Source organism: Phocoena phocoena, chromosome 4, assembly GCF_963924675.1.
Source record: "Phocoena phocoena chromosome 4, mPhoPho1.1, whole genome shotgun sequence".
Classification (NCBI taxonomy): domain Eukaryota; kingdom Metazoa; phylum Chordata; class Mammalia; order Artiodactyla; family Phocoenidae; genus Phocoena; species Phocoena phocoena.
Window position 1 is genome coordinate 117,201,086 of NC_089222.1, and position 20,307 is coordinate 117,221,392.

At 35.5% G+C, this 20,307-nt stretch overlaps 2 protein-coding genes across 3 annotated transcripts in view; one reads left to right on the plus strand and one right to left on the minus strand.

Annotated features, from left to right (window-relative positions):
- Positions 1 to 6,539, minus strand: part of LIPI (lipase I) — a 68,580-nt gene extending 62,041 nt beyond the window's left edge. The window contains exon 1 of the mRNA XM_065875891.1: positions 6,334 to 6,539. Within this exon, the coding sequence (XP_065731963.1) occupies positions 6,334 to 6,539 (206 nt within the window). The remainder of the gene's footprint in view (positions 1 to 6,333) is intronic.
- RBM11 (RNA binding motif protein 11) lies at positions 6,516 to 18,920 on the plus strand. Of its 2 annotated transcripts, none has more exons than XM_065876821.1 (5): positions 6,516 to 6,633; positions 10,066 to 10,228; positions 11,548 to 11,620; positions 15,626 to 15,722; positions 18,308 to 18,920. In XM_065876821.1, the coding sequence occupies exons 1-5, from the start codon at positions 6,538 to 6,540 to the stop codon at positions 18,617 to 18,619; spliced, it is 741 nt and encodes a 246-aa protein (XP_065732893.1). In that variant the 5' UTR covers positions 6,516 to 6,537; the 3' UTR covers positions 18,620 to 18,920. The 2 variants fall into 2 exon arrangements, with proteins under 2 accessions (XP_065732893.1, XP_065732894.1); XM_065876822.1 differs by having other exon boundaries at positions 6,538 to 6,623; positions 10,056 to 10,228; positions 18,308 to 18,619.
- Positions 18,921 to 20,307: the final 1,387 nt, after the last annotated feature.

Below are 20,307 nucleotides of genomic sequence, written 5' to 3' on the forward strand. Positions count from 1 at the left end.
AAAAATGGGTGTAAAAAATGACCGGGAAAGTTTATTCAAATGTATTGTTAGGTTTCTGGGCCATCCCCAGAGATTCTGATTTGGTAGGTACACCTACACTTTTAAATGCATAACTCAGGGAGTTCTGGTATACATAGTCCATACAGGTCTAACATAACTGTACACAGGTAGATACAGTGTGAAGCCCTACACCTGGAAATTGCTCTGAGAGAATTACAGAGAAAATGCATGTGGAAGAAAACACAGTGGATTATTCTAACCTAATTTATATTGCTTTATAATTGACCAAATCACTCATTTATGTTATCTCTTTCGAGCTTTACAATGCACTGAGATAGTATTATAAATTTTACTTACATTTAAAAATGAGTGAACTGATGTTCAAGGAGGTTAAGTGATTTGGCCTAGGAGAACAAGCCACCAGAACTAGCCACCACTACTATTCATTACAAAAACATAAAATGCCTATCAGGAGAATTCCAAGTGAGTAAAATATAAATAATAAACTGTATATTATTACTATTTAGATTCTGTATTTGAATGTAAAACTGAAATATTTCCAGAATGTACTTCTAGCTCAATATACAATTGAAAATTACAATTTAATTGAAAAGAAATAAGGAATAATTTGAATTTCTAGCTGACATTTTAAGGTTATTCTAGTATGCATTCAAGAATTTTTTTAAAAGAAATTTAAAATGAAGGAAATGGCCTGCTTTTGCAAAATCTCTACAAAAAAACTATTCATTGTGAATTGTAAATTTGCTGCTTTTCTTATTATCATAAAGTATAACAAGTAGTTCTACTTTATTACCATAAAGTAGTAAATGATATTGCTAAAATTAGTAAACTTTATTACCATAAGCCAGTAAACCAGGACAATAAAGTTCTACTTTATTACTGTAAACTTGTTTTGGTTTAGTGTAATAGGACAAAAAAAAAGTTGTAGAGTATGCTTATACTGTTTCTTTTATAATTGACAATTTACCCATGTAAAAATTTTCCTCAAAGTTAGGGTTATTTGAACATATGAAATTGAAACAAGATGTTTATTAAGTCATGATTTCCAAATACTGAATTAATTTCTCCATTATTAAATTATTCTAAATTTCTCTTGAATACTTGTATTTGTTCTCTATTTATAGCTCCTTGTAAAAGATTTTCTAGTTACTAATTATCTAGAAAGTAAAATAAAATACAGAACATACAATTTACCAAGCACACATACATGCACACACACACACACACACACACACACACACACGAACTTTCTTCATAATAATCTGTTTGATATAATTAGTACCCATAATCATAGTATATTTTTATACCATAATGTCATATCATTATTTATTCCAGAATACAGACCATACTGATTATTTTATACATAATTTTTAAAGATAAATCAAAGCATTAGTTCTTACCAGATCTTGCCCAGCACATCAAACAGAGAAAAATGTATAGTCTCATTTGGAATCTGATAAAAGTAAAAGAAGCACTCAGGTTCACCAAAAAAGAAATTCTGAAATTCATTAAGGTTTCTCTGGTAGGACTGTCACAGTCTGATAGGTTTTAATGTAAAATACCCCTGGCTTTTGCTCCTCCCTGTTTGTTGAAAAGGTGAGGCAGTTTGTTTTCTCCAATTTAGCTTGTACTCGTGAGAAGGGTTTTTAAGTTAAAGACTGTAATAAGTCACAAACATTCATCTACACAAGTTGAATTTAAGGGAAAGAAAAAGCTAAAAATATCTTTCTTTATTCCTCTAAACCTCAGGATTTCAGAAGTGGTTGGGAAGAATATGTTTCTTGAAAGCCTAAAGCAAATGTAATGTTAGAAAATGCTAGAAATGAAAAGAGTCAGAAAAAGTTGTGGTTTATGTTCATTTTGATTACAAACTAAGTTGTCTTTATACACCATAAAATCAATAATAAAATCCATATCCACCAAGCTGCCAAGTATAAAATATGGCCCTTTTATATTTGTGTCATTTTGCAACCCAAACTCAGTGGCTATTTTAAAATTCAAAATGCTAGCCTGTCTCTTGAGATCTACTATTTGAAATTTTAAAAAAAATTTCTGTTTTCAATATAACAAACATTTAAAAATTATTACAGGATTTCTTTTCACATGTTTACTTAATTTTTCCCTTATTTTCCTTCTTAGAAATGGACTTTAGTAGGCAAGGAAAATACAGAATTGCTATTCTCTATGTACATGCCTTATAAGTTCAAAAATTAAACTTGCATTTTGGAAATTCAAGTCTCTGTAAATTTCCAAAGATATTTTAAGAACAGACCTGTTTAATTTACATCAGTCAGTAGAAACTATGCTGAGGTCTGGGGAGGTGTTTCAGAGGAACCACAAACAAAATGAGGTATTCATTTAAAAATCATGAAAAATGTAACCGCTGATGAGATGTCATCATTATTTTGGCCTGTTTGATCTCTTGGAATTTTATGTGAGACTTCAGTTTTAAAAGGGTGCCACCACGATAATTTGACTGGAGACCAACAAATAACCTAGGTCCTTCCACACCATTTAGCTGTAACAAGTATACTTTTCTAACAAAGATATAAGTAAACTACATCTTTTCAGAATGTGGGAAGAAAGATAATATGTCATTCATCTTTAGAGAAATTCTTAATAAGTTTATAATGAAATTAACAGATAAGCCTTTCCTATTTAACATACCATTTTTCTTTTGCTCTGTGCCTTTGATGTGACACTGTAATATGAATCTTGCCAATTATTTTCATCTTAGCCATTCTAAAGTGCTCATTGAAAATATCAAGTTGGCATTTAAGACAAGACATGGCAGAGTTTCAAAATATAAAATTATATTTCATTTTCATATTTTTCACTTACTGTCAATACTGAGAAAGTTGGGATTGTTCATGGCCACTGCATTAAATAGCAAAATATTGAGGAATGATGCAATATTATATAAAAGACCTATAGTTTAGTAAGACAATATATATGTACTATTTAGTCTCCTTGGATATAAAAAAATTATTTTAAGAATCTTGCAGACATGCATACAATATAAATCATACTATAAGACTGAAAATGAGAATGATGATGATGAAGATATAAAATTGATGGAGCCCTATGCATGAGGCAAGCTTCTAGGCACTCTATAGCTAATTACAGTAGGTAGTTGACTCGTATTTATTGAGATGAGGAAGTCATTTTTTGTCAGAATATATTGTGGCACAAAAAGTTGAATAATTTAGCAACATGTGCCAAAATGCTTAATGATCTTACCATTTGGTTCCGTAATTAAATATCCAAGATACTTTCCCACAGAAATACTAACATATGTGCACAAACATATATGAGCAAGGAAGTTCATCTCAACATTTGTATAATAGCCAAAAAATGGAAACAATATAAACGTCTAACAGTGGGGGATTAGTCTAATTATATACGTACTGTGAATTAAAATTAATGATGTAGAGAAATCAGTATTTATTGGTGTAGAAAGCCTTCATTACATGGTTTTGGGGTTATAAAAGGCAAGCTAAAAAACAGTATGTATAGTAAGGTTTATTTTCCTAAAATATGCTTCATGTATATATGTATAGATCAAAGTTAGGAGGATTTTCCTCCAAAATGTTTATATCTGCATGGTAGACTTGATGATTTTCACTCTCTTAGTTATCTCTTTAAATATTATGAGCACCTCTTTACAATAAACATCTTATGTAAGTAAAGCAACACAAAGTTATATTTACTTGGGACAAATATGGTTAAGAAAATCAGAAAAAAGACAAAAAGACAGTAAGAAGAAAAAAATGAAGACAAAATTGAGGTCAATTTTTAAAAGGCATCCACCACACTCCCTTAACATTAATTTCCCAAGTTTCTCCATTCATTCATTCATGTGTTCACTCATTTATGCAACTCTTATTAAGTATCTATTAATTTCCAGGCTTAACTTAGTTGCTGGACATACGATGTAGAGATATTCATTTAGTCAAACTGTATTATTTCAACAACTATTTATGATACATCTACAGAGGTGTCAGGGATTGTTCTAGGTACCAAAATATATTTATCCTACAGTACTTCACAGTGAGGAGGGCTGGGAAAAGGTATATCTAGGAAACTATGGAACCACACAGGTGGAACAGCCAGCTAATCTACAGTGCAGAATGGGAAGCCTTGCAGGAAATGCTGTCTACAAAAGAGACAAAAGAGCTGAACTACAAAAGAGAATAAGTCACCTGGGCAAAAAAGGGGAGAAAGGAACTCTAGAGCTCTATTTATATCTATATCTATATCTATATCATCTATATCTATGTATACACACACACATACATTTTCATTTTTGATGTCTTCATGCAGTTAGGGGTATAAGACATCTTGATATGAGTGAAGAAAAGCTAATTCTTTATTCATTCATTTAACCCATTAAACCTTATATGTGACTAATGGCCCAGGAAATTCTGAGAATAAAATGGATTCTTTTTTACCTACCACTAGCATTCACTCAATTTCAATTAGGAAATACAGTAAGCTTACATTAGAAAAACTCTCTCTCTCTGTCTCTCTCTCTCCATATATATATATATATATATATATATATATATATATATATATATATGGAGAGAGAGAGACAGAGAGAGAGAGAGAGAGAAAGAGAGAGAGGTCAAATTCTAAGCAAACAGCTAACTGCATTGAGCTGACCTTCAGAGCTTAAAACATTAAATAATTACTCTAGAAGTACATGGGCCATAAACTTATGTACTGCCAAAAGAAAAGAGGATGTGATAACACCAAAATCATACACACTGTAGACAAAGAATGATGCAAATTTCAATCCAGCAAGAAAATATGATCATGACTTATATGCACTACATATTTTACAATGAAACCTGAAGTTACAGCTCCCAGATAAGCAGTGTCTGAGGGGAAGTTAAAGAGAAAATATCTTGGTCTGGATAAAATTTATGGGGTAAATGAATTTTAAAAATAAATAGGTCTACACATAATACAGACCTGCAAGTATCCACTCATTTGATCAACATATATTTGTTACATGCCTACAACGTGCAAGTTTTCTCAACCCCCTCCTACCCTACTACAACAATATTGATGATAGAAGAAAGAAAGAAGAAATGAAGACAGGACTTATAGATTCATAATATATCAACCAAAGGTAACTAGTGAAAGTTACTGACACATGACTTTATATTTATATGTTCAAGAAGTCTGTTTCTCCCATTACACTGTACGGTTTAGGAGGGCAGATCTTTATACTCACCTTTGTTTCCCAAGGATTAAAAACAGTGCCTGGCACGTAATAAGCACTCAGAAAATATCTATTAAATGAGGTAATTATATTAGTCCAATCTGTTCCTTAAGAAACAGAACTTGAATTTCAAAAAGTGAAATCACTTGCTTAAAGTCATAAAATTAAGTACTGTCAGAGTTCAGTTAGAAATCAGAATTCTAAAAATGTGTCCCTTTTCATTAGAAAAGATGATTTCTTTGGTCCAGTAACCATGTAAAAGAGTATCTTTTCAGTTAAAAATGAATGATCACCACACCTAAGTAAAGGCCAAATAGTGATTACTTGCATATTTACAGGATGATTTCAGGGTCCTATGTAGACATATCATGTCAGAAAGGAAGCCAAGTTAACAGTTGACAGTTAATTTATCAAAGCACTGAGATTCTGAGTAAGTTTTCTTCCTCCTTTCTTTTAATTATCTTTATTGTTTTTAGGATTTTTTTTTCAATCTTCAAGTAAGAATTAATTCTTCACCCTGGTCCCACAGCTTACAAAGTACAGCCCTGATACAAAATACAAACATTGGATCCTACCACAATCACCCAGCAGCCATCCTCAAGAATTCTGGCTTCAGTAACAAAACTTGCTATATTCCTTCCAGTATTCCTTGGTATAGTCTGTTTTCTCAAGTTCAAATGCCTTCTGCAGTCCACTTAAAACCTGTGTCCATTTTCAAAGACTTCACTAGGGAGCGCTTCCTAGGTAAATAAACTAATTCTAGTACTCTACTGTATCCACATGCATGCATGCATGCATGCACTCACTCTTTCAAAAAGTATTTTATGAAGAATACAAATTTCAAATCCCAATGATTTATTCATTTACTCTTTGGAAGCAAAGAAATTAGTCTTCCCCCTTAGCCTGGGAGCTTCTGTAATGAAGTTAGTATGTTTTAAATCACCTCTATAGTCATTTTATTTAAAATGTTTGTTGAATAAATCCAAAATCAATTCATAATGTCGTGCCCTGTTAAATGAAGGAACCTCCATAAGCAAGAGGTCAACGCCCCTTGCACACTAATCTTACTTATTCTCACTCACTCTCCCAAGGTCCCAGCCGGATCCGGGGCGTGGCGAAGGCGCGCTGGGCGGTTACCACGGGGTGCTGGGGGCGTGGCGCCGCAGCCTCGCTCCGCCCCTTGAGCGCTCTCGTAGCCGGCTCCGCGGGTGAGGAGAGGGGTCGTGGTCTCGAGGCGAGGGGTCGTGGTCTCGAGGCCTCCTCCGTTCTTGGGCCGAGGCGAAGGCATGTTCCCTGCTCAGGAGGAAGCCGACAGAACGGTGTTTGTGGGAAATTTAGAGGCCCGAGTGCGGGAAGAGATTCTTTACGAGCTGTTCCTTCAGGTACTGTCGGCGGGGAAGGGGTGGCTGAGGGGCAGGGCGCGTCGAGCCGGAAACGCAGCCAGAGGGGCGGGCCGCACCTGAACCATCCGGAGCCCGGCCCTCTTCCCGCCCCATCCTGTGCCTTGGTTTTAATTTAGTTCCGCTTTGGCGCACCTGTCACCAGGTGAGCAACTGGGTAGTGAAGTGACAGAATGCGCCCCTTCCCCATCCCTTCCGCATCCTATCCCCACTGCAGAGTCCTGGGGTGAGCAGTGACTGGGCGCCCTTCAACCCCCAGCCCTGAGTAAGGGCTTTTCAGAGGCGCTGCCTGGGCCTTGGGTGTGTTCAGGCAAAACACAAAACAGCCCTGTCGCTGTCTTGCTTCAGGTAATAAGCACCTCACGCCTTACATCCCGCGAAATGAGAGGAATACATTTTAACATGTTTCCATATGCATTACTTATGCCCTTTTACACGGCAAGTATTTTTACTCCAGAATGATAAATGAGATTTGAAATGATTTGGGCAGCCAAGTCGTGACTGTGACCAATTGATTCCCTGGCCAGTTCCCTTTATTTCATACTAAGAATCTTATGAAAACTTTTCCAGACCTGGTACCTCCAGGATTAAAACTCCTGTCTCCTGTAAACACTCACCTACTGTATACACATAGGTCTCACTTGCTAAAGAGATGTCTTCATTCAGCCATTCATTTAACCATTTAATGATCCACAATTATGTGGCAAACAGTAAGTAAGGTGCTGGACATACAAATTAAAGAGACAGTCCTTGGTCTTCCTAAAAGGAGAAATTTCAAATTAATTACCATGATTTAAGATAATCTGCAAAAAAGAGGGACACATAGTACAGAAAAGTTGTTTAGAGTGTGAATTCTGATGTCAACAATGTGACTTTGGCCAACTAAATGAGTAGCTCAGTGCCCAGTTTCCTCAAATGTCAGTGAGAGTAATAGTATCCACAATATGATGTGGTGTGAAGATTGAATAAACTAATCCAGATAAAACAAAACTGAACCTGGCCCTTACTAAGTGTTTGCTGCTGCTGCCACTACTAATATCACTACCATTGCTATCGATAATACTACTGATACTAACATCAAGAGAAATCAAGAGTGACTTCCTCCTATCAGAATAAGGGCAAGTTCAAAGGGAGCAATAGCAAAACTAAATATCAAAGGCTAAGTATGAGTACCAGAGGTGAAAGGCGTTCTTTATGTAGTTTCTGAAAGGCTCTACCGTCATCTCTGAACTAAAGCACCCCTCTGTTAATTACAGATACACACAATTTGATAGAATTTCCTCCAGGAACTCAGTTTCCTTTCCTGGACATAAAACATTTTTATTATTTGAAAAATATTGTTGATTTTAAGGCTTTTATTCTTCTAACTTGCCGTCTTTTTTAAACTCGCCCTTTTTAATCTACTCTAATACTTGTCTTTTCCTATGGTTATGTTGTTCTCCCCGTATTACTTGAAACTTATCATTTTAACTTAAAAAAAGGGGGGGGGGAAGGAAGGGAGGGAGAGAGGGAGGAAGGGAGGGAAGGAGGGGGAGAGAGAGAGAAAGAAAACTTACAGTTCTTTTTCTCCAGGAGGCTTCTTTCATGTTGAGCTAACAAAAAAGGAGCAGAGGGGACTGATGAGGGGAATGGGATAGGCATGAAGGCCCCCATGCACATATATTATTTCTAGTCAGTAGGGACTGGATCTATATCAGTTGTATGTGGATCTACAAGATATATAGGTAGATCTCATTGCTTATAATTTCTCCCTAAACAAAATATTCATCTCTTTTAACAGTTCAGACAACCAACCATACGTTTGTATTTTTGCCTAAGCCCTTCTCTATTCTAGAAGAATTTGCTAAAGTGAGGTATCTTTTAGGAAGGCTTCAACCCAGCAGAAGTTAGCAGATCTTGACAACTGGCCACACTGTTTATGTGTTTCATTCTGTTTTAAAGAGACTAAAAAGTTTTGATGTGATTGTTGCTACTGGCAAGCCTTCTTGCTGGACTTTAAAAATGCATGGGCATAGTTTTGAATTTGTGAAACTCAAATCATGTAAGCACATTCTGTCCATTCGCGATTTTATATATTTAATATCAGCAGTGGAAAAGTACCGATTAAAATTGATTTACTTTATTACTATATGTAGTTATCCTTTTTACTGGTTTCTTTCAAATTTCTGCTTATCCTTGGAAGAGTGGACATCAGTTTCAATATCTTTGTACTTTTAACCAAGAAATACTAAAGTAGAGATTTCAAGGAGAAGGATAATGAATTCAGTTTCAAATATGTTGAGTTTGAAACACAATCACATGGAGGTCTCTAGGAGACTGTCTCCATGAATGAGGCATGAGTGGGAAAAATAGATTTGTTGATGCAGTGGCTCTTGAAGACAGAAGGGAGGATGAGCTACTCTCTGGGAAAGTAGAGAATAAAAAAAGAAAGATTGAATCTTAAAATACAGCATCATTTTGAAGATGATAATTAACATTTTTCTTTAGACTAGAAACAATTTCTTAATGTACTTATCCAACTCAACAGAGATCAGTAATCAATCATTAAAGTACAATGGAAAACTATGAGCTGTTCACCATTAACTCTTAGCTATTGTGAGTCTTGGTGAGCACTTCCTCAAATCACTATCATGGTGGAGAGGTAACATTCTTTTGGTTGTAATTAACACATTTTACAATAGTTGGCTCTGCTTTTTTACTCTGTATTGCTAATTATAGGTTTTATTATCAATAAAATCTGAATATTTTCAATTTATTTTATTCTATTTTAATGATACACCATGGAATAATATTCTCCTGTTGTTGGATTTAGAGCCTTCCTCATTTTTCATTCTTATAAATAATGCACCTACCTAAAAGTGTTAAACATATTAAAACATTTTTCCCTTTGGGAATATTTACCAAATGGGATTACCAGATCAAAATACAGTTTCTATATAGATCAAAAATTTAGTTTCTCCTGTGAAAATGTTTAATCTTGTCAGAAAAAATTAGGCTTTGATGTAATGTTACCAGTTTCTTTATGATAAGTCAAAGAATATTGGGTTTGTCATTTCAATTATTTTTGAGTTATACACTGTTAATATGTGTGGAGACAAAGTAGTATTTTAACCTTAGATTTAAATGCACTCTAAATTGTTTTGTTAGGACTAACATAAGGGTAACATATCTTTCCTTTTAAGATTTGGAACTATTACCTAAAATTTCCTGATCTTAACACCATAAATATTTTTTGATGAGCCAGAAAAATGCCAAGAAAGTGTAAGTATGATATTTATTGTTAGGAAAATACATTATTAACAGAGCTGTTATTGCTAACAGATTTTTTTTTAGTCTAAAGTTGAGTATACTTGATTTTCTCAGTGTAAAAAAAACTTTAGATTTATGAGAAAATAATTTTTAAGTTTCTTACAGGCTGGGCCATTAACCAAAGTGACTATCTGCAAAGACAGAGAAGGAAAGCCGAAGTCTTTTGGGTTTGTCTGCTTTAAACACCCAGAATCAGTGTCTTATGCCATAGCTTTGCTGAATGGAATTCGTTTATATGGAAGACCAATTAATGTGCAGTATCGATTTGGTAGGTTTTGTCACTGATGATCTTCCAAGTGTGTTTTGTTGGTGGTGCTGTTCCCAGAGGTGTAAACATTTTTGTTTTCTATATTATAGCCTAAGACCAAAACAGTGCCCCTGTAGTCTCTTAAAATTTCTCAGAACACATTCATAATGTTATGCAATTAGTTAATATTACCAATTAGGTTGCCAACTCTATAGCATCTTTTGTGTATTAAAATTTTAAATGTTCTATTTTAATGTCAGCCAGCAAATAGCTATGATAGTTGCTATTGGCTGTTAAGAATTAAACAAATCTAAATGAACTGGGGACACACAACTCTAGTTTCTATATAGCAATGCTATTTGCTGATCTTCTTGTCAATGGAGTCAAATATCTACTATTTGGAAGATAAGGTGGGTGCCTAGTTCTTCTCCTGGTGTTATCATGCTATACATATCACCCTGGATCTGAGTCCCCGTAAAAGCAGCTGGCCAAAGGCTGACCCTTAATGGAAGAAAGCTTCCTGACATGAACGGCCTCAAATGCCTTCTCCTGCTACATGTCAAGAACTGATCATCTTTGATTAGATGCCCAGAGAACATTGTACTATTGCTCTAGCCCTTTCATAGTTTGAGGGACTGATAGAAGCAATGCTTATGTTTTTGCTGCAATGTTTGCAATGCTTATGTTGCCTACCTCCCCTAATGATTCAGGTTTATTGATGTATCTCTTGTTTGTTTGGTTTTTATTCTTCTTGCTGTACTAAAAAAAATAAGAATAAGCAAACAATGCCTTTTTGCAAAGGAAAAGCATAACTTTGCATTTCATTTTGTTTTATTTTGTCTTTGCAAAGATAATTAATTGGTTGCATCATGCTCTCACGTACTGTCCCGTTAACTCATACTGACTGGTAAAACGGGCCAGGCCATATCGTGTTCTGACACATCCCCAGCCAGCTGCTCATTATCCTGTCAGGTTGCATTCACTTTTGTCAGTACAGTTTAGAGAGCTCATGCCTTCAAAACAGGAGGCAAATAACACTGATTATTTGCCATTTTTAGTTTCCAGGTGTGTATTTGACATTTTTAGTTTCCAGGTGTGTAGAACCAAATAGCATCACCTGTCTTATATGGCCCCATGTCAACATAATTCTTTTCTACACTCATTGCTTTGGACAAAGCTTGGTTATAATTCAGTCATTTATAGTGATGTAAACAACCTAAGAATATTGGGAGATCAAAGATATATTCATGTATCTTATATGGAATTTTTTAAAATGGTTTAAGGTGAGAACTCCAGAAACTTGTACCATGAAGTAATCTGTTATTCTGTTTCTTTTAAAGGGAGCTCTCGCTCTTGTGATCCAGCTAACCAAAGTTTTGAGAGCTGTGTTAAGATAAATTCACACAGCTACAGGTAATTAAAAATATTTTTTTCATAAAGGTAAAGCAAATAAATATGGTCTCACGCCAGGAAGGGTTTTTATATATTCTGGACTACTGTAAAACCTTACTGTTTAGACATAGGATAATATTAAGGAATTCATTTTTCCTGAAAACATGAAAAGCAACAGAAAATATTTTCATTTAAAGTTCAGTCAATATTTTCTGCAGTAGGTGGGAGAGATCTATATTTGTGGCATTCTTTATAGGTTACTGCGTACTTTTCATAACTGTTAAATCACTTAAGCATCCAAAGTCTCATTGCGATGGATCACAGAGGCACTATTATCCATATTTTATACTTGAATAAACATAGAGATGCAAAAGTTAACTAATTGCCAAGGGCACAAAGATGAAAAAGTGATAGTTGGTAGGCTTAAAATTAAGCCTTCTGACATTAAGCTACTCTACCGTTTATGTTACTATTTTTAAAAACTTCTCTATGGTAATTTTCAAAATATTCTCAAGTTTTGTGTAGGCTGATTTCTCGATGCAATGGTAGCCTGCAAGGACACTCTCAGTGCAGCTATCCCAAAGGTCGTGGAACAGAAAGTCTCCGAAACCAAATAAGATGCTCAAATAACAGCATTTAGTAAAACAATTTAAAAGATACAGTCAAAAGCAAAAGGAAAGATACTGGATACTGAAAAGCAAAAGGAAAGACAGTGGATAGTTAGCATAAATGAGCGAAAGGAGCATACTAGCTGAGTTCTGATTACACTAATATTCATATGCCCTGTTTCTCTCTCTGCATCAACCTTTCCCACTGATAGTGTGGTCATGAACCCTAGAGTTGAGGTTTGAGTAACGAATTCCATTCAGATAGAAAGTTCCCGGAGCTAGTTTCACTCACTTGCTCTCTCAAAAAGACATAGGGGCAAATACACCTGGCTACAGAAGGAGCTAGATGCTCACAGGTTCTATCTGAGTTTCTTAGGCAGAACAAAAACAGGAGCAGCAAAACTGTTAGCCCATAGGTGCCATGATAAGTACTAGGTATTTCCTTCCCTTTCTTTCTATGAGTAACAATCTTATTTGTTCCATCATATTTTCTATCGGATCTATCTGTGGCATCTCTTAAAACATACTAATTTATTATGCGTATTTAATATATATTATGAATTCTGCCTGTGTCTCCCAAGCCACTTGCTTATTCTGTTTCTAACACGGTTTCATTGCTATCTCATCAACTCGTATTAGCTGAGTTCTGGTTACACTAATATTCGTAGACCCTGTTTCTCCCTCTGCTGCATCAGTGTAGCTTACTTAAAGGCTACCCTAAGCATTTCTTGTGAGTTTCATCCATCCCTGTTTTTTTGTGTTTTCTGTAGCAGAACTGAGTATTCTCCAGTAGGCTAACAACGGCTGAACCTCCCATGCCTGCTAATTATATCAGCCCTCCTAGGCATGGAAGAGTGGCCTCTTAGAACTGACAATTTCCCAGTCTTATCTTTAGGAGAAGTACTGCACTCCAAGTATAACACGGTGTTCTCCATGTCTTCATTCTCCCCAACATTTCTGTATCAGTGAAATAAAGACAAAATAGGTACTGAAACCAGACTGCCTGAATTTGAATCCTGCCTCTGCCACTTTATTAACCTTGGACAGATTATCACCCTGTAGCCCATCTCTAAAATGAGGATAGTACCTCAGAAGGTTATTGTGAGAATCAAATTTTGTAATAAATTCAAGGTATTTAAAATACTGAGCACATAGCAAGCATCCAGTAAATACTTTCAGCGAATGTTAGCAAAAAGGGGTAGTGATTCACTTCCTTCATATGAGAGGAACTATGGACTCATGAATTGAGCCTTTTATGTAATATAAAAGCTTCCCCTCTTCTTCTAGTGGGAAAAGATACCTCTTTTTTCTCAGGAGTTTGGAAAAAACAAGCTATTGCTAGGTTTGGGGCAGAAGAAGAAAGACTAGATAAACAGCTAGAAGATGGCAGTAACTCGCATTCTCTACTTATGATTGATGTACTTTTAATCATCACAAATTCTAGGGTAGAAGATCAGAAATATGTGTATATTCCATAATACTCCACTTCACTGGTTGTACCTTATTCTTCTAGTATGTGCTTCATTATAAAGGAAGAATGGGAAAAGGTTATCATGTTCTAGAAGTGTTGTGCAGAGAAAAATGGTGCACTTGTTATACCCTATAGTCTTTCTTGGAAATGGGTTTTTGTGCTTGTTATTGCCTCTTAGGCAATAAATAGTTCTGTTTTTAATAAATAGTTCCTGTATTAGCGTGCTAAGGCTACCATAAAAAGTACTGCAAACAGAGTGCTTAAACACAGAAATGAATTGTCTCACAGTTCTGAAGCCTCAAAGTCCAAGATCAAGGTGTCTGCTAGATTTCCTTATGAGGGCTGTGAGAAAGAGTCTGTTCTGGGCCTCTCTCATAGCTTGTCCCGGTTTGTTGGCAATCTTTGATATTCCTTGGCTTGTACAAGCATCACCCGGCTCTCCGCCTTCATCTTCATATGGTGTTCTCCCTGTGTGCATCCATCTCCAAATTTCCCCTTTTGATTATAATAAGGGTACCTGTTTAGCTCATCCTACTCCAGTATGACCTCCTCTTAGCTAATTACATCTGCAACAACGCTATTTCCAAATAAGGTCACATTCTGAAGTGTTGGGGGTTAGGACTTCAACATATAAATTTTGAGTTGACATGGTTCAACTCACAGCTCTTCCCAATTTACATGTGATTCCTCTGTGGAGACAACTATGCATGCCCTGAGATTTACATAGGAAAGATAATGGTTTTAGAAAGTCGGCAGCTGTTTTCATAACGGTGCTAATCTCACCACCTCTGTTACTGAGTTGTATCTTCCCCACTCTATAACTTCATTGCACTTTTTATCTTGTTTCTTTTCCATCACTTACCCCACACACATGTTCCAATCTCCTTGAACTCTACCTCCAAATCATGCTGTTATATTTTTCCCCTTCCTCTCACTGAAAAATTATCTTTCGCATCCTTACCTCCTATTCACTTCTTAACCCCATTGTTATGGGGAAGTTGTTCTTTTAAAGGTTATCAGGAACGTTCTGATCAACAATTGAGTAGCTTTGGTGCTTACCCAGTTTACTATTCTGTAACACCCGACACTAAGTATTTCCTTAATGAAATGCATCTTCCACTGGCTTCTGTGATACTACTCTCACCACTTACTTATCAATCTGACTGCTTCCTCTTATTCTCCTGCCTTTGCCTTTGCCTCCACCTGCCTGTATTAATTTCACCCTTCCCCACAGTAAACTTCCTGTCCTAAGATAAGTAGTATTAGCATTAAAATTGTGGAATACTATGGAGCAAGTAGGCTAATGACTAGCTGTAGAGTCTAGTCACTATGCATACCATTGGAATTTATTAGACATCTCCATAGAAGCAAATATTACATGTATAAATAAAACTTTAGGACACTACTGCTTTTAAATTAGGGATTGGTATTGTTTTAGGTAGTGTGTGGAAGAAATCAGCAGATATTATGTGTTCATGTTAACATCAGCAGACCATTTAGGAAAGAACATAATTTTTGTAGTTATACAGTGAACATTCCTTCAAAAATAAATTGAGAACATTTCTACCTTTCTTTCGCTTTTTTTTTTTTTTTGTAGAAGATTGAATGTACCCTTGGTGATTATTAAGGACTTGCTTTGCTTTCTTCATATCTAAGTGTTCTTTGTCTTTATACAACTATAACATTGATTAACATTTTCCTGTCAGAAAGCCAAATGTGACTCTAAATATTGAGCTTTCAATATGTAGTAATTAGTAAGACTTGTGGTACTGCTGTGTCACTACATTACCAGTGTAATAATGATCGTGTGTTTAAAGTTATCTTAATTGAGTTCTTTTAGAGAAACTCTTTTTTTTTTAAATTATGAAGACCTATCTTATTATAAGAGTAAAGGACATTTATGCATAGGAATTGTAACTTTGTGTTACTTCTTTTACGTCCCCCAAGAAATGAAGAAGTCGTGGGCAGAACTTCCTTTCCCATGCAGTTCTCTCCAATTAATAATGCAGCTTTACCTCAGGAATATCTTTTCTTTCCGAAGATGGTAAGTTTGGTATGCCTTTCGTTCAATATATAGCATGATACAAACTATAAAGAACATGAAAACTACTTGGAACTTAAGCTGCTCAAATCTAAACCTAGAATGAAGGCAGCAGCTGCCCTGAGTTCTATGCCCCAATGGCAGTCTGCTCTAACGCAATCATCTGAAATCCTACACATAGTACATAAGCAAACAGCCAGTGTGTCAACAGAAAAGGAGCAGGTGCTAGTGATGATTCACTGTGGTACAAGTAAAATTTGACTATAGAGTTCTCATTCAAATTGATACAGCCACTGTATAAAACAATGTGGAGATTCCTTAAAAAACTAAAAAATAGAGCTAAAATAAATAAACTAAAAATAGAATATGACCCAGAAATCCCACTGCTGGGCATATACCCATAACCCATGTACTCCAGTGTTCATTGCAGCACTATTTACAATAACCAGGACATAGAAACAACCTAAATGTGCATCGACAGATGAATGGATAAAGAAGATGTGGCACGTATATACAATGGAATATTACACAGCCATAAAAGGAAATGAAATTGGGTCATTTGTAGATATGTGGATGGACCTAGAGTCTGTCATACAGAGTGAAGTAAGTCAGAAAAAGAAAAACAAATGTCGTATATTAACGCACATATGTGGAATCTAAAAAAATGGTACAGATAAACCTGTTTGCAAGGCAGGAATAGAAATGCAGACGTAGAGAATGGACATGTGGACACACAGGGGGAAGGAGAGGGTGGGATCAATTGGGAGATTAGGTTTGACATAAATACAGTACCATGTGTAAAATAGATAGCTAGTGGGAACCTGCTGTATAGCACAGGGAGCTCAGCTTGGTGCTCTGTGATGACCTAGATGGGTGGGATGGAGGGGAAGGAAGGTCCAAGAGGTAGGGGGTGTATGTATACATATAGCTGATTCAGTTCACTGTACAGCAGATACTAACACAGCATTGTAAAGCAATTATACGCCAATAAAAAAAGTGGAAAAAAATGACTATTTTAGAAGATATGCTTTTAGAATCGAATAATTTCATTTAGTGAAACATTTTGGTAAAATGTAATCATCAATTACAAATATATTGCTTTTGGACATGGATATTTTTAAAAATAAATTTCTTCTTTTAACTAAAGGCAAAGATTCTCAACTGGTAGAGTAAACGACATTATTTCCGAAGACTCTCAAAAATATCGTTCTGGCCTAGAAATCATAATGATGGTCTATATTGTTAAAGGGGAACTTATGAAATTTTTTTTTCTAGCTCCTCATTTTATACATAATAAAATTGAGGTTCAGAGGTATTAATCAACAAGCCCAAGATTATACAACTTGTTAATAAAATATGTGGGACTATAACACAGGTAGGTATTATGATTCATAGGATGTGATTTCTTGCAAACATCCCACATACCTGTGAGCTTCAGATTTTTCAAATAGCCATTTTCACTTTGCAAACATAAGGAAAATTGATAATTTAACCTTTAGAACAATCTTTTCTTAGTTATAGTGAGATATTAATAAACTGCCAGTTCTTGTCTAAAACTGTCAATATCTTCTTTCTGGCATTTTTTTAATCTTTGATGAGATGAGAAATACACATACACACACACACACACAAGATCATGTTATCTCTATTAATCTTTAATCTACTTTGAGTTAAAAACTATTTTAAAAACAAGGAAGTGTCTATCTTAACAATTGAAAACTGCTGTACAATATGGTGGCCATCAGCCATCCATAAGGAGCTGAGTTTTAAATTTTTTAAAATTTTAATTAATTTAAATTTAAAAACAGAGACTTCATTCAGTTATTGTAAAACTTTTAAGTATGTTTGAAATAACTTGGGTAGTATATCTACTTTTTCAACTAAATTTTATGTAATCTGAATTCAGATGAAGTATTTTCAATGAAAATTTACCATCCAAATTAAATATGCTATAAAAGGCACACCAAATTTCAAAGACTTAGTATAAAAATAGTAAAATATCTCATTAACAACTTTTATATTGGTTACTTGTTGAAATGATAATATTTTGGATATTTGGGGATAAATAAATTACATTATTTAATTGCACCTGTTTCTTTTTTTTTTTTTTTGTGGTACGCGGGCCTCTCACTGTTGTGGCCTCGCCCGTTGCGGAGCACAGGCTCCGGACACGCAGGCTCAGCGGCCATGGCCCACAGGCCCAGCCGCTCCGCGGCATATGGGATCCTCCCGGACCGGGGCACGAACCCGTGTCCCCTGCATCGGCAGGCAGACTCAACCACTGTGCCACCAGGGAAGCCCCTGTTTCATTTTTATTTTCATATTGTGGCTACTAGAAGACTTAAAACTACATACATGGCTTACATTATATTTCGATAGGACAGCACTAATCTGTATTGTAGTAAGCTATACACTACCTTGAATCTTTATGTTAACCGTTTAAGAAAACTACCATATCCCTAGTATGAAAAGTCACTGTCCTTCTTATACCAACACATGGTTTGGTTTGCCTGTAGTTATTTGTGTAATGAATGTAAACTGTTAACTCTTTTTTTTTTTTTCCTAACTTTGTGGGCTTGTTTTGGTAGATGAATATTTGTGGGTTTTTTCCACAGCAGTGGCATGCATATAATCCAGCACTGCAGCTTCCTTACTATGAGATGACAGCACCACTTCCTAATAGCACTTCTGTGTCTTCCTCACTGAATTGTGTTCCAGATCTAGAGGCTGGACCCAGCTCTTATGAATGGGCACACCAACAACCAAGTGACTCTGACCTTTATCAGATGAATAAACGCAAGAGGCAAAAACAAACCAGTGATAGTGATAGTAGCACAGAAAACAATAGAGGAAATGAATATAGCCAAAATTTCCGAAAGTGTAAGAAAAAAAGGCACTAGTATTTACATTCTAATGAAATGTATCTACACTGGTCTTCATTCTCTTAAAAGAAAAGAAAACTCTGTATTCCAGTAAATGACCAATTCCATGGCTTTCTTGTCTTCTTTGAAATATATAATAATATGACCTCTGATTTGCTATTCAATTTTTGTCTTGAATGACAAAAACTTAAAAATAATATAGTGTGCTTTTTGTATTTGTAATGGTGTTGTTAACAAGAAATGCACTTTGAGTTGTTATATTTTAGTATTATAATGAACTTGTACTAAAATATTAATCAAAAGTCACTTACTGAGCACTTTTGTATTTTGTTATTAGAAAATATAAAACTTTCCTTAAAAGGGTTAATATCATCTACAATCCTGTATTATTTTAAATTATCAATTTTCCCAATGTTATATCTTTGAGTTAAAAATTATTTAAATTATTTTCCTTCAGTATTTAAATTATCTTTCCAATTTTAATTCTCCACTCTCAAAATCTATTTATTTAAGTATATGTGTACACATTCTGCTTCAAATGCTAGAAGCTTGGAATTTGTGAACAATCATCTTTTTATTCTCACATTCACTACTTTATTTTGTAAATGAGTTTCTGTAATACTGAAAAACAAGGCAGTTGAAGAACAAGACGGAAATTACATTTAAACTTGGTCAAAAAGATGAATGCAGAACGCACCCTGAAATCTTTGCTGAAATGACGCGTCCTGAGGTATGGTTTCAAATGTATTGCTGTTAAAACAAGTATATCACCTTTGAAACATTAGCATTGAATGCAGCTATAATAAGATAATAACTAATTTATTGTTACATGATTATTATAAAATTCTGATGTAAAAATGTTTTTGGTAACAGTTTAATGAAAGAAACAGCGTTAAGAATTATTACCGTTCCTTTAGCACCGTCCACGTGCTGGGGCATTGTACACTGATGTGTAGTCAACCCCTTCCTTTGTATTGCTAAAATAACTGATGGGTGATTAGAGAGTGAGATCTCTCCCTCTTGCCGGAACACCCAAAGCGGCATCCCCAGACCTTTTTCTCCTGTGCCTACAGAGTATACCCACCTGGGTGTCTCATTAGCACTGCAATTCAACACTTTCAATTTTACCCTAATTTTTTTCTCTCCAGATATTTTCTTCTTTGACCAGCTTGGGCCAATATTCTACTATGGACCAGTTGCTGGAGGGTTTCGACAATTGTTGACCTCGTTTCAATGACTTAACAGAGAGCTGTTCAGTCCGTCTTAGCCCACTTGCATGTTTCAGTGGTAAGGAAGCACTCTTGATGTCAGGCACTTAGAGAAATGAAAATAGGCCCATTTATCAGGGTGGTGAACAAAATGAAAAGATAGATGTGACACTGGTTGTTCAGCTTCATCTCAATTTAAATATATTTAAGAGCTGGGTGTATTCTCCCTTAGGGTAGATGTGGCCTGTGGCAGATGTGATTTCAGTAGGTATTCCCCAAGGATGACTTGGCTGTTTGGTTCCCAGCCTTCCCTCTCTCTAGGAAGGGGCAGAAGGCTGGAGGAGTAGAGTTGGCTCCTATAATATCATCCTAAAGAATCGATGGCACACCAACTGCAGCCACTCTGGTCTGTGTTGAAAGCTCAGGAGCTTTAGAGTGTCCATATCCTACCACTGTTTTCTGTTTCTGTACATCCCTGTAAAGCTAGTTAAATCAGAA

Excerpts from the sequence above, each read along its gene's own strand:
- RBM11 (XM_065876821.1), top strand. The coding sequence starts at position 6,538 with ATGTTCCCTGCTCAGGAGGAAGCCGACAGAACGGTGTTTGTGGGAAAT. Across the intron at positions 10,229-11,547 it reads TAATGTGCAGTATCGATTTG|GGAGCTCTCGCTCTTGTGAT; the intron begins GTAGGTTTTGTC and ends TTTCTTTTAAAG. Across the intron at positions 11,621-15,625 it reads ATAAATTCACACAGCTACAG|AAATGAAGAAGTCGTGGGCA; the intron begins GTAATTAAAAAT and ends ACGTCCCCCAAG.